Source organism: Physeter macrocephalus, chromosome 11, assembly GCF_002837175.3.
Source record: "Physeter macrocephalus isolate SW-GA chromosome 11, ASM283717v5, whole genome shotgun sequence".
Lineage (NCBI taxonomy): Eukaryota > Metazoa > Chordata > Mammalia > Artiodactyla > Physeteridae > Physeter > Physeter macrocephalus.
This window is the reverse complement of record NC_041224.1, coordinates 31468243-31492552: the sequence shown is the minus strand read 5'-3', so window position 1 is coordinate 31492552 and position 24310 is coordinate 31468243. Positions and strand designations below refer to the sequence as shown.

Genomic DNA, 24310 nt, shown 5'->3' with positions numbered 1-24310 from the left:
TCAGTACAATTTTCTTTTTGCTTGGCAGTTTCCTCCCCCCCTTTCCTCTCTTCTCCCCATGTATAAGTCCTTCCATTCCCCCAGTTCCACGCTAACCCATGTCAACAACACTGTATGTATCCCTCTATATTTTGCTCATATAATTATTTACAAATACACAGCCTCACAGATAAGATACACATAAGCAGGATTTTTATTTAGTTTGCTTTTCAAAATTAGGATCATATTATTCATATTTTGCTGCATCTTTTGGATATAACCTTAGAATCAATAGAGATTTCTTGAGTTCTGTCACCTCATTTTTTAGTTTTTCCCAGTTCTGATTTATATTGTTCTTTCGTGTCTTGTATCATTTTCTTAATGTCTTTTTAGCTAAATTCAAAATAGTATTTTATAGGTTTGCTCTGCTTCTTTGAGCATTTCCTTTTGAGGTTGACTTCATTCCCTGTAGGGATATTATTCTGCCCCTTATTCTCTCTCTTTTTTCTTACAGTTATTTTGTGTAGAATTTGACTTGGGGAATTTTCTGTTCATTTTAATATGAATTTAGTTTTCCTGAACTTTTACAAAGAGGCTTGGTGCAGATAGCTTTTCTAACTTCATAGAGTTCCCTCTTTTGTTGTTCTCATGGGGCTTGCTTCTGAGACTTCCAGGCTCCATATATTTCCCCCACTTCTATCTGGACTTTATCTTTCCTTTTCTCAGATGCCCCCATCCTGCTCTATGTTGATTCTGCTCTCAACAGTTTCTCCTCAGGGTGGGGCCAGGTCCTGGAAGGGAGCCCTGGTTTGTCAGTTTTGAGAGTTCACAAGAGCTAGGCTGTATCACAAGTAATCTGAAAAGTTTTTTTGAGGTTTAAGAGAAGAAACGTTACTTAAGGATTCTTTTTCAGTATTGATTAAGGACCAGAACTTAAAGCTATATACACAGTTTTGTCACTACTGGCACCAGTAGGGCTGAATGAAGGTGATGAATGATAACTGGAAGGTACTCCTGGTACATGCATGTTCATTTTCCACCTGATAAATCCTGCTTCAGGCAACAAATCTTAATTACTTGGGCCATGAGAAAAGGATATAAGAAATTTATTATCTTTATATATAAAACGTATTTTACTTTTTCTCTAACAAGTATAGACTTGACTTACGAGTTCTGTTCTGAAAAACTTTAGATAAGTAAGTTTTTTAATAGGGTGGAATCACTTCACAGCAAGGGATGATTTAGTCAGAGGGGACTTTTTAGAACGTATATAGTATGTGCTAGCGATAATTTATGGGCATCCCTCATAAAAATAATTTTCTTATGAATACAGCCTAAGACACTTCACTTTTTAAAACTGATTTTTCTAGTTGTACGTGGTCTTTGTTTAATGGAGTAACATGCATGCCTTCTATATAAGAATAAAATTTTTTCTTTTTTATAGAAAAGAAAACGAAGAGCAAAAGATGATGATGTTATAAGCCTCAGCAGCCTTGATCTGAAGGTAAGCCTTACTGCTCTGGCAAGGAAAAGCGTTTAAGAGTATGCAGATAGCATTTTATTTCTGTGCTGTAAAAATAATGAATGCTGGGGTTTTTGCATTTTGCATTTTTTAAGTGCAAAACTGAATAATATTGGCTGTTACAGGTATCCTCCTTTTTCTGTTCTACTTCTTTGTTAAGAACAAGTAGAAAACCTCCCTCAAAATAATAGTGAACACAAACTCACATGCCTAAGGAGACCAGGCCTGTAGTCTGTGCAGAGAAAGGAGTAGGTGGGGGGCTGTGGTGAACAGAAGGGCACCATGCCTCTCCTCAAGAGAGGTAGCTGCTCCTGTGCTCTAGCCCCAAAATCTGGGGTTTTGTGTGAAATCTCCTAAATTTTAAATGTTGGATCAAATTTTTTCTAAAAAACCATGCAAGCCAAACAACTTGTCTACGAGCCAGATGTAGCCCAGGGGTTTCCAATGTGTGATCTATGATAAACTAAAACCCAGTGCAAACTTAAAAATAATTATTTTTAATAATTGTAATAATTATTTTTAAGTAATTATATTTAATAATGTATCAATTATATACAATTATAATGTATCAATCAATTATATTCAAAAAATTTTTTAAAGAATAAGAAAAATGTAATAATAATTTTTAAAAACTGCCGCCCCCCCCCCCCCCCCAAACAATAATCCTCTTCTGTAAAATTGTAGTTAAGTCCAAAACTCTGGTATCTTTGAAATTACTTACTTTTGTCAGTTGGCAAGTTTTACAGAACCATCTTGGCTTTAAGGAACCTTTTTAAAAAGATTGTTATGGAAAAGTTATACATTTTTAAAGTAAGATTTTAAAAAAATGTTTGACATGTTTAATGATGGCAGTTGCTGCTCTTTATTTTTATTTTCTTTTTTAAAGGAAGAAAGTTGGAAAAAAATTCTTTTTTAAGATTTAATTATTTATTTATTTTTGGCTTTGTTGGGTTTTTGTTGCTGCACGCAGGCTTTCTCTAGTTGCGGTGAGCAGGGTGCTGCTCTTCATTGTGGTGCGCAGGCTTCTCCTTGCGGTGGCTTCTCTTGTTGCGGAGCACAGGTTCTAGGCGCACGGGCTTCAGTAGTCATGGCACGCAGGCTCAGTAGTTGTGGCTTGTGGGCTCTAGAGTGCAGGCTCAGTAGTTGTGGCGCACAGGCTTAGTTGCTCCATGGCATGTGGGATCTGCCCAGACCAGGGAGCGAACCTGAGTCCCCTGCATTGGCAGGCAGATTCTTATCCACTGCACCACCAGGGAAGTCTCTGCTTCTTTTTAAGGACAAGGTATTTTCTAAAAATTAAATTTTTATAGGTCTGCCCATCAACATTTTAGCAAATCTGGCAATCCAGATTTTGTGGGTTTGTGTACATGTCTTTATAGAAGAATTATGTGTTTTAAGTGTTAGGCTTTTTGCAAAACAGTTTTAGTTACATTTTAAAAATCTTGTTTTCAAAGAAAGAAAAAGGTGTGAATGGCAACCCTGAGTATTTTTAGATATGCTTCAAATGAAATCATATGCAGAAATAAGAGTTTTGCCACAATAAAATCCATGGTCAGATCTACTTAAAGACAATCCTCCTTTTTTTCACCCCAGCTTCAGCAATAATTAATATACCATCAGATCAGTCTCATATCATCTATCCACTCACCTACCCTCCCCTGGATTATTTTGAAGCAAATCCTAGACATTGTATCATTTCATCTATATCATCAGATTCAGTGTTCTCACTTTCCTTGATTGTCTTAAACATGTTTTGTTTTGTTTTTGTTCATTTTGTCTGTTTGAATTGTAATTCATATAAGGTCTATACAGTGAGATTGATTATATCTCTTTAGTATCTTTTAATATATAGGTTTTCTCTCTAACTCTTTGTTTTCTTGCAAATTTTTGTTGTTGTTGAGGAAACCATGTCTTTTTTCCTGGGGAGCTTTCCACAGCCTGAAGAGTTGTGACTGCATCCCTATGGTATCATTTCCTGTGTTCCTCTTTTCTCTGTATTTCTGATAAATTGGTAGTTAGATCTAGAGAGTGTTTGGGGCTATTGTGTACTTCCCTCAGAAGGTATGTAATGTCTTTTTGCGAAGTTCCCAACATTAATTATCATTGCCTAGATCCATTTATTCATTGGAGGTTGCAAAGTGGTTATATTGTGCCTTTATCAGTCCTTTGTTTATTAACTGGAATACTTCTGTAAAGAGAAAATTCCCCTCATCAGCCTTGGTTACTCAAAGGTACTGATTTATGATAAAGGTAGGACAAGTGCTTGGTTCCTTTCCTTTATCAGTTTTCAAAAATAATGGATTTTATTCATTAAAATGCTCTAAAAGTAACTAATGATTTTTCTTTTTAATATTATTATGAACTCATGGATATGAACACATTTTTTGTGTTTTGATCCATTTCGTTATTACTCTTACTATGCTCAAATTTTCCCATCTTGGGCCTCTGGGTGCTGCCTCAGGAGGGCTCCTATGTCCTTTTTCCCCAGCTTTATTAAGATATAATTGACATATAACATTGTATAAATTTAAGGTGTACAACGTTTTGATTCCCTATGTCCTTTTTCTTTTTTTTTGCGGTACACAGTCCTCTCACTGCTGTGGCCTCTCCCGTTGCAGAGCACAGGCTCCAGACGCGCAGGCTCAGCGGCCATGGCACACGGGCCTAGCTGCTCCGCGGCATGTGGGATCCTCTCGGACCGGGGCATGAACCCGTGTGCCCTGCATTGGCAGGCGGACTCTCAACCACTGCGCCACCAGAGAAGCCCCCCTATGTCCTTTTGACATGACCCTCACCTTATATCTAGAGGCTAAATGGCCTCCTTTTCTTCCTGGATGACAGGTTATTCCAAGCCAACTTGTACATTTCTTTTTTTCCTGCTCCATACCTGGAATCAGTCATTTCTAAAAGCCCTGATTTTAGAGGCTAAAATCTGGGCATTTTGAACAGTTGTTGCCACCAATTGATCATTGTTTTTAGGCCTTTTTAATGGACAGAGCTAAAAATATATATATATAATTTTTAAGATAAAATAAATAATGAGTTTATACTGATATTTTAAATTCAACGCTAAAGGATCTTTTACTTAATCTCATTAATCTTACTGTCTAGATCTCTTTCAACTGCACCAAAAATCTGGTTTCTGTGGGGCACTGACATAATTACTCACTTGATTTACCCTTGGTTCAAAGACAAATCTACATTATTACAAATTACTACCACATTACTACAAATGATAAAATTACTGAAAAATTTTATGTTTCACATTTTTTGTTTTTTATATATAGGTTATAGTGAGGATATATAAATTTTATGTTTTAAAATTATTGAACTAGTTCTTTTCTATGTGTAATTATGCCAACTCACTTTATTTGCAATTTTTAAGAATTACTGCTTTTTAAATTTAATTTTTCTTATAACCATGTAACAAAATTGTGTAGAATTTCAAAGTCAGTTCTACAAGATTCTTGTTTCTATCTCTGTCTCTTCTACCCTACTTCTTTCTTCTATAGAAAATGTTTTTTTTCCTTTTATTAATTTCATGGTTTATCCTTCCACTTTTTAAAATTATAAGTAATTGCATATGCTTGTATATCCCACTTTCTTGGATAAACAATAGCATGTTATCTTTCCTTATGTGTTCTGTTTTATTCTCTTTTTGTTTTACTTTTATGTTTTAGCTTTGTTATATCTTTCAGCATTTAAGAAGATTCATGTATTTGTTCTGTTGGTTATCTTTCTATGATGCCTTCTTCACTTCCTTCTTTTTGTCTATTGTAGATTTGTTCATTCCTGTGAGCATTGTTTTAATTAACTAGCACCTCTTCTCCCTCCTCTCCTCTCGTCTGACTGAAGTAATCTCTCTTTATTCTAAGTTAATATATTTAAAGTAATAAGTGCTTATTTTACTTTTCATGTACACTCATCATTCTCCATTTAAAAAAAAATAGTTTTGCTGTATCTCCAGGGTCAGCACATTCAGCCATTATAAACTATGCTATGTACCCTGATAACCACCATTTAGACTTAGTTCTACAGGTAAATATATATTTAATGATCAGCACCAGTCCTTATATCTATACCTTTTTAGGTTTTTGGTTTTCTGAAGCTCATTCTTTAGCACAAGGGTTAGCAAACTGTGGCCCACAAGCCATATCTGACCTGCCCATTTTATTTACATATTGTTTATGGCTGCTTTTAAAAACACTACAGTGGCAGAAGTTGAGTAGTTGTGACAGAGACCATGTGACCTGCAAAGGCTAAAATATTTACTGTTTTTTTTTTTTTTACAGAAAAAGTTTGCTGACCCCTGCTCTAGAGTTGAGTAAATTCAGAGGAAGTGTTCATGGGAGCAGTATTCCCTGAGTTGTTGAATGTTCATATCAGTTTGTTTGCAGCCTTTATACTTGAAGGTTAGTTTGGATGAATATGAAACCTAAGGTTCATATTTTCTTTCCTTGAATATATTAAATATTTTACTCCATTGTTTTCTGGTATAAAGTGCCACTGTTGTAAAGTTATAATAAGTGTATAGTTTCAAGTCATCTTTTATTTTAGGAGCATTTTTTCTTGAATTATAGTTTTTGGTATTTTTTCTATTCTGTTGTTTTTGCCTCTCTTCCCTGCCCTTTATACTTAGGTTGGGTCTTCTTTTTGTATTTTTTTTTTTTTTTTTTTTTTTTGCAGTACGTTGTGGCCTCTGCCATTGCGGAGCACAGGCTCCGGATGCGCAGGCTCAGCGGCCATGGCTCACGGGCCTAGCTGCTCCGCAGCATGTAGGATCTTCCCGGACCGGGGCAAAAACCCGTGTCCCCTGCATCGGCAGGCAGACTCTCAACCACTGTGCCACCAGGGAAGCCCTTTTTGTATCTTTTTATCACTTTATTTCAAAACATTTTTTTTGTCTTTTTTATTTTTAAATTCATCTTCCTTTTTTACCTTCTTTTTCTCTTAATACATTAGTCATTGGTTTTTTTCATTCTGAAATAATTTTATTTTTAATTCTTTCCTTCTATCACCTCATTTCAAATTCTCCTTTCTCTACTTACCTAATTTCTGAACTTTATGTTCTTTCATAGCTTCTATAATTTTCATTTATTTTAGGCTATAAAGACATTCTACGCCACATTTTGTTTTCTTATAGTAGTTTGAAATGGGTTTCATGATTCTTTTCTGAAGTACATTAAGTTTTCCTTTCCTGTATTTTTAGGTGAGAAGAGTGGGCCATGGTTGCCTGTTTTCAGCTTCATGACTCTAGAGCCCCTCTTCTGTCGTTTTCACAAAGTGATTTTTAAAAGTATGGCCTCTTTGTCTTGTTTATGGTTTCCTTTGCTGTGCAAAAGCTTTTAAGTTTAATTAAGTCCCATTTGTTTGTTTTTATTTCCATTACTCTAGGAGGTGGGTCAAAAAAGATCTTGCTGTGGTTTATGTCAGAGTGTTTTTCCTCTAAGAGTTTTACAGTTTCTGGTCTTACATTTAAGTCTTTAATCCATTTGGAGTTTATTTTTGTGTATGGTGTTAGGTAGTGTTCTAATTTCATTCTTTTACATGTAGCTGTCCAGTTTTCCCAGCACCACTTATTGAAGAGGCTGTCTTTTCTCCATTGTATGTTCCTGCGTCCTTTGTCCTTAGAAAACTAAAACTAGAACTACCATATGACCAGCAATCCCACTACTGGGCCTATACCCTGAGAAAACCATAATTCAAAAAGAGACATGTACCACAATGTTCATTGCAGCACTATTTACAATAACCAGGACATGGAACCAACTTAAATGTCCATTGACAGATAAATGGATAAAGAAGATGTGACACATATATACAGTGGAATATTACTCAGCCATAAAGAGAAACAAAATTGAGTTATTTGTAGTGTGGTGGATGGACTAGAGTTTGTCATACAGAGTGAAGTAAGTCAGAAAGAAAAATACCGTATGCTAATGCATGTATATGGAATCTAAAAAAAAATGGTACTGATGAACCTCATTGCGGGGCAGGAATAAAGAGGTAGACATAGAGAATGGACTTGAGGACATGGGGTGGGCAGCGAAGCTGGGACGAAGTGAGAGTAGCATGGACATATATACACTACCGAATGTAAAATAGTTGGCTGGTGGGAAGCAGCAGCATTAGCACAGGGAGATCAGTTCGGTGCTTTGCAATGACATAGAGGGGTGGGATAGGGAGGATGGGAAGGAGGCTCAAGAGGGAGGGGATATGGGGACATGTGTATGCATATGGCTGATTTGCGTTGTTGTGCAACAGAAACTAACACAGTATTGTGAAGGAACTATACTTCCATAAAGATCTATTTTAAAAAAAAGTATGGCCTCATGTTTTCTGAAATCTTCGTTTCTGCTCCCTTTCTCTTTTATCTGGACTATTTCTTGTCTTTGCTTCTGTTACCCTGTTCTGCTCAATTTGGATCCTACTCCTAGAAGTTTTTCTCAGTGCAGTGTTAGTTTCAAGAGTTTCTGTGGCCCAGACTGCTCCGGCACCAATAAACCTTGTTACTTGGAAGTGCTCTTGCCCGTGGCGTGAGGCTTTGATCCTTGGAATCCATCCCAGTTTAGACCACTGTTCGCAGTGCACCACTGTGGGGGTTCCCCTATTCTCGGGGCCATCAGACAAGCCCAGTTGCCTTCCCTTTGCTTCTCTGTGCACAAATGCTGAAACCATATGGGTCTCATAGCTGTTCAGTTTGCCTCCATCTGACCAACAAAAGGTGTGGGGGAAGCACTCTCATTTTTGGTGTATATTGGGTTTTCTGTTTTGCTATGGTAGTCACTCTATCTGCCTTTTCTTTTTCTTTAAAGAGTGAAGACCTGTCAAAGATTAGTGTATTGATGTATTGATGAGTATGCCAACAGAATGGTAAAGCTGGTCAAAGGACTGTAGGAAACACTGAAGTATTCTAATCACTGAAAGAAGGAATGGTGGAGTACAATTGCTAAATTTGATACAAAATAGATTAATAGCCTCATCTACATGTCTGCCTACCAAATATATTTACATTGCTATCAGTCCCTACAGAGTTAACATCTACCCTTACAGAGTTGTAACAAAAAAAACTTAATAGCAAATAGTGAATCAAGAAAAAGGTACACAGCCCTAGAAAATTAGATAATCTAATGAAAAAGCATTCAGGCATCCTTTTTGTCTGGTTTCCAGTTTTGGTATTTTCTGCCTCATTCTTTCCTTAATTTTATTGCCTTTCTAATTCTGATTTATGTTCCTTCATAGCTGATTTTGGAATGTTATAGTTTTTGTGAGTATGTTTTTCTACCATGCCTTTATTTTTTTTTTTTTAAATTTTTTTTTTCGTTTGCGTTGGGTCTTCGTTGCTGTGCACGGGCTTTCTCTAGTTGCAGTGAGCAGGGGCCACTCGTTGCAACGCACAGGCTTCTCACTGCGGTGGCTTCTCGTTGCGGAGCACAGGCTCTAAGCGCGCAGGCTTCAGTAGTTGTGGCACACGGGCTTCAGTAGTTGTGGCTTATGGGCTCTAGAGCACAGGCTCAGTAGTTGTGGCACACTGGCTTAGTTGCTCTGTAGCATGTGGGATCTTCCTGGCCCAGGGCTTGAACCTGTGTCCCCTGCATTGGTAGGTGGATTCTTAACCACTGCGCCACCAGGGAAGCCCCAATGCCTTTATTTTTTGTAGGGATGTTTTTTCCCCTATATCTTTTTTAATATAAAAGCTTTGTATTGGATTTGACTGTGATTCTTTTTCTTGGTCATTGTTATATGAAAATAGTTTTAGAAAGAAGGAATGAGTCAGGAGAGCTTCATGACTCTAAAAATTCCTCTTCTGTTAGGACTCTGCGCTTTCACTGCCAAGGGCCCAGGTTCAATCCCTGGTTGGGGAACTGAGATCCCACAAGGTGCACAGTGTGTGCAAAAAAAGAGAAAGAAATGATAAATACATAGATATACTTTCTGAGTTCTCCAGGACCTGTTCTTCTCCTCAACTTTTGTCTGAACTTTTTGTTTCCTGTATCTGTCAGCTCTACTCTACTGTGTTTGTATTTGAAATCTCCTCCCAGAACTTGTTCCGTGGTGTAGGGCTTTGTTCTGGAATGAGCTTTGAAAGTCCATTACGCTTAGGTGTTCCAATCACAAACTCCTTACTGTCACCCTTGAGTATATAAAACCCTTTCCAGTTTCAGTTGCTATTCTCAGAATGGCTTGCCTCACTCTGCAGTGAGGAGCTGTTAATAGTTTTGGGGATTCTTCTCTACTCAGATCTGGCAGATGCTTTGTTATTTTTCTCTGCTTTCTTATCCAATACCATATAGGTCTTAGAGTTGTTAGTTTATCCATGTTAACATGTATTTTTGGATTCATGGAGATGTGTATCTTGTTACAGAGTGCTGTGCACATTGACTTTGGGTTTTGGTTTTGCTGTCCTTGTTCTACATGTCTTTATGGAAGGATTTGGAAAAATTGTAAACTATGCCACTGCCACCACCTTATTCCCAGAATTCTGCCTCATGTTATTTTGTTCCCAGTGTGGTGAAAGGCAAATTCAGCATTCTTCTAAATCTAATATAATTTTAGCAGATTTTATTGACATTGAATTTACTGGAATTATTTGAATTACTATAATTTTTAGGGTAGATATTATATTATGAACTAATACTCATAAACTAGGCAAAGATAGGCTTCTATTGTCCTTCAAAGTTTAGTACATTTTAGGGCAGTAGTTGTACCTTTGCACGTACTATTGTTAACTTCCTTAAACTTAGTAATTATATTCAAGAAAGAAATCCTTATAAAATTTTGGTTACATTAAACACATGCCCATCTGCAAAGAGAATAATGCAATGATATGCAGTTTCTGTTTCTTCCAAAGCTAAGGATTCATGTACGACTACAATAAGGAAAGAATGAATTTGAAATAATTATTTACTGAGTATCATCTTTGTATACTCAAAATTTCACTGGGGTCGGTCTAAATTCTTTCTTTTATTCCTTTTTTAAGTTTAATTTTATTTATTTTACTTTATTTTTATAAATTTATTTTTATTTATTTATTTTTGGCTGCACTGGGTCTATCTTCATTGCTGTGCATGGGCTTTCTCTAGTTGCGGTGAGCGGGGGCTACTGTTCGTTGCAGTACGCGGGCTTCTTATCGCAGTGTCTTCTCTTGTTGCGGAGCACAGGCTTTAGGCACGTGGACTTCAGTAGTTGCAGCACGCAGGCTCAGTAGTTGTGGCGCATGGGCTTAGTTGCTCCGTGGCCTGTGGGATCTTCCCAGACCAGGGCTCGAACCCATGTCCCCTGCATTGGCAGGAGGATTCTTAACCACTGCACCACCAGGGAAGCCCTCTTTTTTTTTTTTTTTTTTTTTTTAAATTCCACAAACATTCATGGAGCACCCACAGTGTTCCAAGCACCATACTGGACCTTAGAGATAAGATTATATACAAACAGGAAACAAGAACCTCTGACAAAATCATACCTGCATAGATTACAATAGACTGTGCAGAAGTACCAGTTGGTATTAGAAGGAGGAATGAGAGTAATAGAAGATATTTTGGAGGTCTTGGATTGGAGTTGGGTTTTTATGAAAGCAAACGTGAACTTGGGAAGACCAACCCAGATAGAGAAGGGGCATCTACAAATACCAAGAATTAAAATCAGATATGTTAATATAATGATGAACAAATGATTTGGAAAGAGTCAAAGAAATATAGAAGAACTAAGAAATGAAGTACTGAAGGTTAATTGGCCACTTAGTTGAAGGCTATAAATGATAGGCTGAAGAATTTATTGATCTCCCATGAAAATCAACAGAAACAACATTCTGGATTCTTGAAATGATTTTCTGAAGTATAGTCTTTCCATCTGTATAGAAAGTATAGGTTAGTTATGGTCTGGTATAGTCTAGAGGCCTTGAATTGGAGTAATGGCTGTGGAAATGAAAACAGCATTCCTAAGGTTGCATCTTTATTGATCTTTTCTTCTTAGTTAATCCTTCTCGGAGAACTCATTCACTCAATAGATGCTGCTGTCTAAAACTGAGGACTCCTAGTCTGAATCCTTAAGCCAGATCACAGTCCTGATGTTCAGAACTTTTTATCCAGTTGCTTCTAGGGGTTTGTAACTGGCCTCCCTGCCTATAGCCTCTTTATGATGCCATATTGATCTTTCTCCACAACTTGGTCTTTTTAGTACTTTGCTTGAGTTCTTTCAGAAGCTGTTTATTGCTTTAAAGATAAAAATCAGATCTTTCACTTAACATATAAACCCCTTTATGATGAGCTTCCCTACTCCATCACGCCAGAATTTTTCGTATCATACTTCCTGTTCCCTTTCCTTTGCACATCCTCATTCCCTTTCTTTACTTGGCTCATGCCTCTTTATCCGCTATTCAGGCATTATCTCCAGGAGCCTTTCCCAGAGTCTTACCCCTCTTTGTGTATTTCATGCCCCCACCCGCCTAGGGTGGCTACTTCTCCTATATGCCCCTTGGTAGGGAGAATTGAATGGGGAAAGGAGCAAGTTAGGATTCCATGAGGAGGAAAGAAGTTAGCAATGAAGTTCACAGTAGCATTAAGCTGTATTTATACCTTGAAAATAATGACCGGCTAAAACAGAGGTGCTCGACCCTGGCGGCAGGTCAGAGTCACCTGGGAGCTTTTAGGGGAAGAAATGTGCTGCTGGGCCTTGTTCCAGACTATGTGAAAGTGGGGTGATGGGGTAAGGAATGAGGGTGGGTGACATTGGGACCTGGGAACATCTGGGGAGGAGGGAATTTGTTTGGTTTTTTGTTTGTTTGTTTTTAAGATGTACAGGTGATTGTTACTTATATCCAGGGTTGAAAACTACTGAGTTAGAGTATGGCATTCTTAAACTTATCCTTCCCCAATAAATAAATACTCTGTCAACTCCCCAACCCCAGTTTTTTGCGTGGGCTTTCATCTAAGTACAATAGTTAGTATGTAATAAGCTAAATGTAATCAGTTCGTATGATCATTTAATGCCTGTTGCTGAAAATCATTTACTTTATTTACCTCTATATTTCATAGCCATCTGTTTGATGAGTGAACAGATAAGTAATATTGGTCAAATAAATGAAATAAGACCTTGGATTTGGGTAAGGATGTAACGTGAGCATTCTGTTATGTATTTTGACTAGGATATCTTATATGAAGAATTTAATATTAATGTTAATTGAATTATCATGTGATGCATCATTGGCTATGAAGCTGTGATTGCTTATCAGATTTGTCTCTAAGTAAAATTTCAGCACTATCTTTTATCAGGTTGTCTTACTACTGTGGTATGTATAAGTTTATTCATTTTAAAAAGAACACAGTATTTGTTTTCCAAAGGTATTTCTCAGCTCTGTTTCTTAGCAGCCATAACCTTGTCTTTTTCTTCTGATAGGAAGAGTCAGAAGTGACTGTTTACTTTATTAATGTGAAATAATACTGGGATGAGTAATACTGAGTCATATTTTTATGACTGAAGTTCTTTAACTCTGATAGTCAATGATCAAAAAACAAACCAAAACACTTCAGAAGAAATCTTTAAAAATATATGAATGGTTCGTTCTTTTTCTCACTGTTCAGATTTGGGGATCTCATTTTCTTAAGTTAAGCCTATTGAAATGTTATATTTTGAGTATTGCTGTACTCTGCAATTTTAGATTAAACATAATACTAAATTATGTATTTTATTCCTTAATAACTATGACCGGTAATTGGTTATTTTCCTGGGGCACAGATTTGAAAAGTTTGAAGCTAGCTGGCACACAAAAGCTGGTGACTTAACTTATGAATAAGGCTACCTTACTGCCCTTCACTTTGCATTTTGATATAACTTGTGATCTCTACTGGTTGCCCTGTAAAATAATAAAACATTGTTTCTCTGTGACAAAGTCCAGAAAATAAAGCCAACTGCTGGTACAGGTGATAAAAGTTAAGAGAAACCAAAGGTATAACAAAATGGTTCCTCTTAACTTAAAATATAAAAATTAAATATAAAACAATTATTCCTGATAATGCTCTAAAAAGCCATTAATCCAGAGCTATTTATCCTTAAACTTAATCATTCCTAGATAGCTATGAATCATTCCTAGACTGCTATGTGCATCTAAATACTTCTGTGTGCTTTTTAATTGTAAAAGTAACACACAAATGCATTGTCCTTGCACAAAAGTAAAACAACTTTTTCAAGTCCCCTCTTATCACCTCCATCCTCTGAAGTAACCAGTTATTATTTTATGTGTTCCAGGTCCTTTTCTGTTTATTTACCTACTTTCACACAGTGTGTATAATGGTAACATATATATGATTAGCCTGTACTTATGCTATAGCTTGCTTTTTTATTTCTATCTTATCAATACATATAGGGCTACCTCGTGCTTTTTTTTTAAAATAGTATTCCATAGTATTAAAGTACCATAGTCTACTTACCAGTTCTTTAAGAATGGCCCTTTAGTATATTTTTCTTTTTTTTCCACGTTAAAAATAATGCTTAATGTACCTCTTCCTTGTGCACAAAGGAGGGACCATGCTTATGTCTCTAATACAGTTACCCAGAAGTGGAATTGCTGGGTTGCAAATTTCAGTTTTGATAATACTGTTCATTTGCCTTCCAGAAAAATTTGATAGATTTTCACTTCTCCATCAGTCTGTGATAATAAACATATCCCTATACTCTTGTTAGCCCTGGATTTTATTAATATTTAAAACCTTTTTCCAATTGTTGTGATAGACAACCAGATAGAAAATTAATAAGGAAATAGAGAACTTGAACACCACCATAAACCAGTTGGACCTAACAGACAAATACAGAACATCTTACCTCAAAACAGCGGAATATATATTTTTCTCAGGTGCACATAGAGCATTCTCCAGGATAGACCATATTTTAGGCCACAAAAAAAGTCTTAATAAATTTGAAAAGATAGAAATTACACAAAGTACTATTCCAATCACAGTGGAATGAAACAAGAAATCAGTAACAGAAGGAAAACTGGAAAAATCACAAGTAAGTAAAAATTAAACAACATACTAGTAAACAGCTGATGGGTCAGAGGTGAAATCACAAGGGAAATTAGAAAAGACCTTGAGACAAATGAAAATGAAAGCAAAATATACCCAAACTAATGGGATGTAGCAAAAGCAGTGCTAAGAGAGAAATATATAGCTATGAATGCTCACATTAAAAAGGAAGATCTCAAATCAACAACCTAACCTCACACTTTAAGGAACCAGAAAAAGACAAACAAGCTAAACTCAAAGCTAGCAGAAGGAAGGAAATAATAAAGATTAGAGTAGACTTAAATAAACAGGGAATAGAACAGTCAAGAGAGAGATTGAGAAAAATCAATGAAACTAAAATGTGTTTCTTCGAAAAGATCAGAATTGACAAACCTTTAGGTAAATTGACTAAGGAAAAAAAAGAGAAGACTCAAATTACTAAAATCTAGAAATGAAAGTGGAGATATTACTACCAATTTACAGGACTAAAAAGGATTACAAGAGTACTATGAACAATTGTACACTAATAGAATGGATAACCTAGATGAAGTGGACAAATTTCTAGAAACACACAACCTACCAACCTACCTAATCTAAAGATTCATATTTAATTCAGCATTGTGAAATTTTGTTTTTTTAGTTTATTTTCATCCTTTTATTCCCTGGTCTCTGCTTCTAAAACTCCTATTCAGAAGATTTTGGAATATCTGGAACATCTGGAATTACTTTATATGTTTATTACTCTCTTTTATTCTTCCATTTATTCTTTTTTTTTTTTAATTCTTCCATCTCTTAGTCTTTTGTGCTATTTTTCTGGGAGAATTCCTTAATTTGCTAATTTCTCATTAGTGTCTGTTCTGCTATTTAGCCTAACTATTGACATTTTAATTTTGACAATTTCTTTTTAATTTCCACAATTTCTAATTCTTTGTTTTGTTTTCTCATAAGTCTTTTTTTTAATTAATATATTTTCTCTATTAGTTTTCTGGGGATATTAATTATATTTCTTTTAACATCTCCTTCTGTTTGCTCTACTAACTAATAGAAAATAAGCCATAAACCAAATGAAATTATGCTACGGCCAAGGAAGCTTGTTTAGAAGTTATGAACTCTAACTTTTGGACTTATCAGTTGTGTGTTACTAGTTGTTTGAATGTATAACTTATATAGCCATCCTAAGCCTCTGTTATCTGTACTTAAAGATAAAATTTTAATCTCAAACTTGATTCGTAGCTCTTCTCCACTCCCCAGCATATTTGGTCTTCATTCATTCATTCACTCATTCATTTCTGTCAATATATTTTGGAGCTCCTACTATGTGCCAGATACAGAGAGCAAAACAGTCTTTGCCCTCATGAAGCTTACATCGTATTGGGGGCATAGATTATAGCTGTCTGTGACTCTAGAAATTTGTGGGGGAGACATGTATTCTACTTTTTGAATACCTCTCCTCACCTCCTTAAGACCCAGTCTCCTCCAGGATGTTAGGGAGGGAGAAAGGACTGGAAATAAGATAGTCTCTTTACCTTACTGGATGAGATTACAATCCTTTTCATTGTTGGCTGTAACTTCTGTTCTAAATTTCCCTTTGTGGGATCAATGAGAATGAATGATAGCTAATGAGGAATCCATTCTGTGAAACTCCCTTAGGTATTGGTAGTCTCTTGCAAGATTTAGCCACATCTTTTTGATGAACTTAGCAAGCAGCATACCAACAGCCCTTCCAGTGCATGCTACCATCCCAGGGTAGGGTCTCCCTACCCTGATGCAACCATGCCAGTAAGACCATCTCCCCAGTCTCTTCTGTGTTCCTCATACTGGTAGAACCAGAAACTCATGTGGAGTCAGTGCCATATTAGCCCTCTCTGCTCTTGAGAATCCCTAAAGGAAGGAGGGCTTGAGAAAGAATAATCTCTTTCCATGAAAAGTGCAGGCCCCCAAAGACCAACAGCTTTATTTCTCAGGCCTTTTCTTATTTTGCTGGGATAGTCCTGGGGAGAGACCTGCTGATATGCATGAGATAAATCATCCTGTTTACCTAGTGCCTCCAGGATACTAGCACTTCTGTACTCTTGATAAGCATTAACATGAGACAGGGATTCTCCCACTTTGTGCACACTCCGAAGGTCCATCTGCATGCCTCTTCATATTTTGTCTCAATCTTTCTGATTTTGCTCCTTCCAAGCCCCTGACCAGTCAGCCAGACCATTCACCAGTTCTCAGGGGCCTGTATGGATCAGTACTTCATGCCCTTTCTCCCTCTGTATAAAGTGAACAGCCACGTGTGCTGCTTACAGCTCTACCCACCGGAGGTATTTCCCTTTACCATGCCCCTTCAGGACTATCCCTAAATGGGTCCGTAATGGTGCTCAAAACAACAGATGAAGCTAATCCACCCGTGAACTAGGGCCAGGTTTTTCTCTTCTGTTAGTTGATTATTGAGAACCCCACCCCACCCCCACCAACAGATGAGGAGTTGAAGGGGAAGTTTCAGTGTAATGTATTGGGTAACATGGCAATCTGTTCAGTAATTTACTTATGCCCTTTGGACTGGCTTAGGCCTGATTCCAAATAGACCATTTCCATGGTACCTGGCCGATCCTGTGACTCGGTTGGTATACTTGGCCCTGTTCATTTGGGGCAGCTCTAATTGCATTAGTCACATGATGTAACGTGGGCAGGCCCTCAGTCTTTACTAGGGCTGCTAGCACACCAGGAGCTGCTGTTCAAACAGCAAGTGGTTTCCTGCCATGGAAACCATACCTAGCTTCAGAACCCTAGGAATCTGCATTGAATTTCTCTTCCTGGCCTTGCCAAAGACGTCACACAGCATCTTTGTCTACCATAGACATCTCAAGCTTGATCAGATACACTGGCTCACATGGCCTGCAGGGCACCTGACACCCAGCCTGGACCTGCTACAGTGGCCTCTCTTGCTCTGGATCCTACTCAAAACTGTGAGCGTTTCAGATTACCTCATTAATGGGTCAGAGCAGAATTTCCAAGTGCAGTATCTGCTCTCTCCAACCTAGTGCTGTGCCTCTATCTAAGTGCTGGGATTCAAGGTGCAACAATTTGACCTTTACCTAGGAGGGGAGATCCCAGAAAGCCTCAGGCCATTGGACCTATTAAAATTTTTCTAATATGGCAGCCCTTGAATTTTCTTGGCATGCATTTGACTTCCTAGACTGTCCAGAATACTTGGCATTTCCCATTCACCATGTCCTGTTAGTATGATGTCATCAGTATTCTAGACTAACATGATGCTCTATGGGATGTCAAGGTCCTTGTGGACTCTGTGACAGAGAACAAAAATGTTAACAGCCTCAGGACATGAAATGTAGAGTGCTGTCTTTACCACGTAAAAGATTAACTACTTTTGCTCCTTACTAATGGTTATTGAAAAGAACACACAGGCTAGATTAATAGCTGTATACCAAATACTAGAGATGTGTTGATCTGTCCCAGTAAAGGTTCTACATCTGCACAACAGCTGAGATTAAAGCTACCACTTAATTTTTCAGTGGTCCACTGTTAGCATCACAGTCCACCTCGCTGCAGGAGGCACACAGATCAACTGAATGGAGATACAGTAGAGACTACCACTCCTACCTGCTGTAATTCTGATAGCCATCTCTGCATTTTCTCTTGGTGTGCAATACTGCTTCAGTTTATTACCTTGGCCCAGGTGTAGGGGGTGAAATTTCAGGGGCTCCCACTTGGCCTTTCCCTCTGTAATGACTCTGAGAACTTGAAGGTTACCATCTGCTTTTAAAGGCTTTTAAAGCAATTAACAAAAGCCAGCCAATTCTGCAGTCCTTACTGTTGCCCCCATGTTGTTCATTTGTCACCACTGCTACATATGCCATTGCTTCACTGCTCCATCTGTACCCAATTCATATCTTGGTCCTTATCACCATTTTATCAATGAGTGACCAGTTCCAGAATCCCATCCGGTGTGTCTAATCTCGAGGGCCAGTCTCAGTGTCAGTGTCTTAGCCAGTGTTCCCTCCAGAAATCAGAGCCTGAGACGCGAGATAATTGACAGGTAGTCTGTTTTCAGGTGTGGTGCCAGGGAACAAGGGGGCAGCTGATGCAAGCGTCTAATTATGGGACCTTCTAAAGAGCCATGTAAAATACACCACACAATTGTCTTCACAAGGGTCTGAAGAGGGGCTTTTATCCACTAGCTCCTGTGCTCCATTAGTCAATGGCTGTCCCATGGGGTGTTAATCCCTCATACTTCCAGGCTACATGTGTAAATGCCACGCTCGGCATCGAGAAGCCCAGGCTGGAAAGCAAAAGGGGCGCAGCTGAGGCCAGGCGCTGTTGGAGGCGGAGCTGGTCGCTGCAGCAACAACTGGAGTAAGAAATGGGCTGAGAAAACAGGAGGCCTGGCGCAAGACAGTGTTGTTGGTCTTCAGGTTTTGACCTTAGCTGAGTTTCAGGGAAAAAAGGCAGAAAATCCCACTCAACATTTTGTTATATAAGTATAAGCGATCTTTACATGATACTGGAAGATCCTTGTGTACTTGAAATAAAAAGTCACCACTAACAGCACCAATACCCAATTTTATTTGCTGCTTGTATTATCATTGCAAAAAGAACCATGGTTTTGATAACAACAAGCTTCTTAGCCTGTCAGCTATTCTTTTTATAGTCTTTCGAATAGTATTAACTGATCTGAGTTGATCTTTTCCCAAAGTAAATTCTTAGTAAAGTTTGGACATACTCAAATTTTAATCCAAATGACTTTTAAGAACTCAAATCCACATATAACTTCATTACTAACTTCTTTCATACTCATCTCATCCAAATGTAACTGCCTGTTTTGGTGTTGTTTTTAAACTCATTACTAGATATTTTGGAACTCTCATTCCTCAGAAGTTTCCATCTTGTTAATATTTCAATCAGTGTTTCCTTTTTTAGTAAGATTTGAAATTCTATTTTTAACTAACCTATTTTTAGTGATGTACATAGTAGTTATTTGTAATCTTGAACTCTAGAGTTTTAAAGTGGAACATCGTTTTTTTATATTTAGAAGAAGTCCTTAAAATATTTCTTGTGAACTGTGGAATCTTTTTATACACTTGTATGATTTTAAAATATATGTTTAATTTAGCAATATAAAACATGAGAGCTACACAGGGCTAAAGATAAAAATTTTACTATCAATATAAGGTCCTTACAAACATAAAGTGGAAAAAAGTAGGTTGGCAATTGCATTTCACAATATCCCTTGTAGAGGGCAGCAGAGAGCTTAGATTTTTGTTTTTTCTTTACCCATAATAAGGCTTTCCCAGCCTAATTTCCAATTGCTTGTTATTGTTCCAGACAAAAGTAAATAAAAACAAATATCTATACCAAAAAAAGTAATGATTATTCTTCAGCTTTAATTTATGTCTAAATTTCAGAATTCTAATTTCACATTAAAAGGAGGAAAAAGGTAAGTAGGGTAATAGTCCTTTTTCTGTAGAGAAGGGAAACATCTTTCTCTTCACCTTATTCAAATTTTAGGAAAGGAAGCATTGAAGGCTCCATACAAACAGAAGAACAGAGGCTATAACTAAACCTGGTTTTTGGAAAACAGTAATTTTATCAAAAACTTTATTTCTTAAACAAAGCTGCATTATTATTTTTAGATAACACAGTTATGTTTTTAAGTTTATAAACTCTAGATTTTCTACACAAAGAAAAGACACTCAACCAATCTGTGTTTAAATTGTAGAAAGTCATATAAATAATTGCTATTAATAACATGTTCATTAAAGTAAACCATTGATTGAAATAGCATCTCTTCTAAAACTTAAGCAGCTGGAACTATTTTGTTACTATCTTTTTATTTACCTGCCTATAATACAAGTAATCTCTCTACTGTGGTTTTATGCTTTCCTTCTCTATAAAATGTTGGCAGTTATTTAGCAAAACTAGACTGGGACTAGGAGATTGGGTTTTAAACCCAGCTCTGCTCCTAACTCGTGGAATGACAACTAGCAGTGCCTGGGCACTGAGCTGTACAGACCGGTGCTGAAGGTGGTACACGGATTGTCTCACAGGGAAGAGACGTTGCAGCCACAGTTGAGTAGACCAGATTCAAACCTGTCCAGCCACTGATGACCCATGCAACTTGGGACAAGTTTCTTAAACTTTCTGAGTTTCCTCCATCTGTAAAATGAAGGTAATAATACATACTTCATAAAGTTGATTGAATAAGATAACATGCATAGGGCTTCCCTGGTGGCGCAGTGATGGAGGGTCCGCCTGCCAATGCAGGGGATACGGGTTCGTGCCCCGGTCTGGGAGGATCCCACATGCCGCGGAGCAGCTGGGCCCGTGAGCCATGGCCTCTGAGCCTGCGCGTCTGGAGCCTGTGCTCTGCAACGGGAGAGGCCACAGCAGTGAGAGGCCCGCATACCGCCAAAAAAAAAAAAAAAAAAAAAGATAATATGCATAAAGCTCCTAGCACAGAGTAAGGACTCACATTTCCTTTTTCTTTTTCCTCACTGTCCAGTTTCCTCCTCAGAAAACTGAGGAGGATGAATTAATGATCACAAAGGACCTTTTCAGCCCTCGTATTTTGTAGAGTATTGTTAGAGTCAAGATTCTCTCAGGCTCATGGCTCAGAGTGCTAACTGAACATCCCTTGTCCGTTGTTGCTTTTATAGATGCTGTCTACAGTTGTCTAAATTATATTTAGACCACAAACCTGAACATCCAAAATGAAACTAAGATTTTAGGTTTGGTGACCTGGGATTTTTCTACTGGGACTATCACTATTAGACCCTACTTGGCTTTTGCAGGCTATTTCTGCATTTAAGACTTCTACCTTTACCCTTCGGATCCTTACTGAAGGAGAGAAATGAGAGATATCCTTTCCCCTCGTTACCTTGGCCTTACCTCTATCAGAACTAAATAGAAAAACATAGTTTGGAGAAAGACATCAGGTAAGAGACCATGAGAATGCCCTAGCAACTTCTTTCCTCACTCCCACTCTGCATAAGTCCTTTATTCCCTTATGAAACTAAGTAGCCATAAAGTATTGGCCTTACTTGCAACCATTTTTTTTTTTTTTTTTTTTTTGTGGTATGCGGGCCTCCCCCTGCTGTGGCCTCTCCCGTTGCGGAGCACAGGCTCCGGACACGCAGGCTCAGCGGCCGTGGCTCACGGGCCCAGCCGCTCCGCGGCATATGGGATCCTCCCAGACCGGGGCGCGAACCCGGTTCCCCTGCATCGGCAGGCGGACGCGCAACCACTGCGCCACCAGGGAAGCCCCCTGCAACCATTTTTTAACTGATGAAACTAACTGAACCAGACTTCTGGGTTCTTATTAGCTCCGAGGGCTTAAGTAGATCAGTGTTCTTACCTGTAAAATCACGGAACTGGATTCCATGATCTCTAAGGTGCTTCCACTTTAATGCTGTATAGCATAGAACTACCTACCACAAACAGCCTCTCAAGGCCAACTGCATCACACGTGTTGCCCAGGTGTGACCTGGTAATAAAGAATAGTTGATGAAATATAACCAATCACCATTACTTTTTTCAAAAGTCTAAAAGCAGAAAGACAAATTAAGAACATCATCCCAAATGCAAAACACATTGGTGTTTATGTAAGTCAGCGTTCTTCCTTCCTGCAAGAAGTAACACTGTCCTGCGAACCTTAGTAAATTGTTTTTTATAGATTATTTGTCATTATAGTCTATGCCCACTATTACTCTGCTCTATTCACTCTTCAAACCTTTGTGGTTTCTCTTTTGTCTTTATTCTGCTGAACTAGCACACTTGAGGTCTTCATTAAACTTGTAATCACTAAATCCATGGATCTTTTCTTACCCATCTTAATCTTTTTGCCGTAACTAACACCTTTTCTTCCCTTGGCATCTCTCCAAAGTTAGATCCTTGGGCCTCTTTTCTTTTTGTCCAGATTTTCTCCCCCAGGCATCTCATTCACTTCCAAAGCTTCAACTCTGATCCCTGTGTCTCCGACTCCCCAGTCTAAATCCACCCTCTGACCTCTTCAAGTCCTTGTCCAACATTTCCAAGTTGTAGCTCAATAGTTTTATTTGCATGTTTTTCCACCACCAAAGACTCAGTATATCTAAAATGAAACCCAGAATTTTCTTTCAAAGCTTATTCCTCCGTATTTCTTTATTTGCATTAACAGTTACTCTTCCTAACCTTACAGTCGTTGGCATCTTTGACTTCTTGCATATGTTGTCTCTTGCATATATCCTTTTCCTTTCCCACTGGCCCTACCTTAGGCAACGTTCTTGATCCCTGACTGTGATTTTTGCATTATGGTTCCAGCCATCTTTCAAGCCATCTTAAACACCACCTTACAACATACCCCTCATTATCTCTCTCACTGCTCAGTAAAACCCTCTGCTCGTCTGTCTTTACCCACAGCCTGTGACCTCAGGCTGTGAGTTCGCTTTTCGTGCTCCTTTGGGAAAGCCTTGCACTTTTCCCTTTCTCAGACCTTTGAAAAACATAACATGGCCTTCAAGGCACTGAAACAACATGTTACAGCCTCTTCCCTAGTGTCTTTGCCACCCTTATCTCATCTGCCAGAAGTGGTTTCTTCTCCTGAACTCCTTGCTAGCTGTACAGCTTATTTTGGACTTGTCAAAACTGTCTTGCATTACTTATCTCTTCGTGTGGCCTAGCTTTACACAATGGTCTGTTAGCGCTTTAGGAGTGTATATGAAACCTATTTTTTTCTATCACCCATAGCATCTAGAATAGTGCCTTCTACATAGATTTCTCAGATTTCTCTGACCCTAATAAATCCTAAGAATAGAAATGTTTTTGCAAATTATCAGCATCATATCATTCATAGTAGCATATGGTTAAGAGGAAATCCTACTTTTCGAAATAGAATACAGTACTTACTGTTAAAGAAGAAAATCTGCTTTGTTGCAGGCCTACCAAACCAACAGAAGTAGGGTTGCTTCATAGAGCAAGGCTTTGGACTAGAAATTGCACTTAACGTAATATAAAAGCAAGGCCCCTGGATAATTAGGCTTTTCTTTAGTATATACATTATTTAACCCTGAATTACAATTTTCTTAAAGTTGTCAAAGTTGTCCGTTCTAAATTATTTTCTAGGAAATAGGGTTTTATAGAAAAAGTATCCCTGTGTGCAGCTAAGTACTAAGAAAGGTAACCTAGATACGCAATTCATTTGTCTTTGGGAATGCTTTTTAAATCAGGAAAAGCCTTACAGTAACCCAGTTTCCTTTTCCCCTCTGGTCTCACTATAGAAATTCCAAACCTCTTGATAAAGAGCTTTCTCTGCCAGAGAAAGCGGAGAGGCCTAGGTGTGCCCCGCTGTCAGTTAAGGGCGGTCACGTGTCCCTCGGGTGCCCGCCCACTAGACCCGGCCCAGCCGGCCCTGCCCACAGAGCCTGGAGTGCTGCTGGCGTCTTGAGCGCCCGCAGAAGCCGACGCTACGCCGGAGACGCTGGGTGATGGCTGCGCGGGGCAGCTGAGCGCCCAGCCGAGCCGAGCGGAGCCGGGCCGAGCCGGGAACTTCCCTGCAGGCGGCCGACTCCGGGAGGACTCGGGCTGGGGGCGTGAGAGTACTTGGAAAGCATGGTGGCGCACGATGAGGTCGGAGGTCTCCTACCTATTAAAAGGACTATACGAGTCCTCGATGTGAACAACCAGTCCTTCAGAGAGCAGGAGGTGAGACTTGAAAAGCCAAAGGAAGGTTTTTAACTCCACGGAACTTTTACGATGTTTAACAGTTTATTAACAGTATATTGTTAAACTTAACTTTTGATCTCACTGAGTATTAAAATGTATGACTTTGATT

At 38.3% G+C, this 24310-nt stretch overlaps 1 protein-coding gene across 3 annotated transcripts in view; it reads left to right on the top strand.

Annotated features, from left to right (window-relative positions):
* Positions 1–24310, top strand: part of NET1 (neuroepithelial cell transforming 1) — a 53311-nt gene that overhangs the window by 16831 nt on the left and 12170 nt on the right. The window contains exons 1-2 of one of the 3 annotated variants that reach the window (XM_055087855.1): positions 1440–1483; positions 5794–5913. In XM_055087855.1, coding sequence (XP_054943830.1) covers positions 5875–5913 — 39 coding nt within the window. In that variant the 5' untranslated portion in view covers positions 1440–1483; positions 5794–5874. Of the gene's footprint in view, positions 1–1423; positions 1484–5793; positions 5914–23922; positions 24181–24310 lie in introns of those variants that run through there. The other 2 variants (XM_024129660.3, XM_007103146.4) reach the window with 2 other exon arrangements.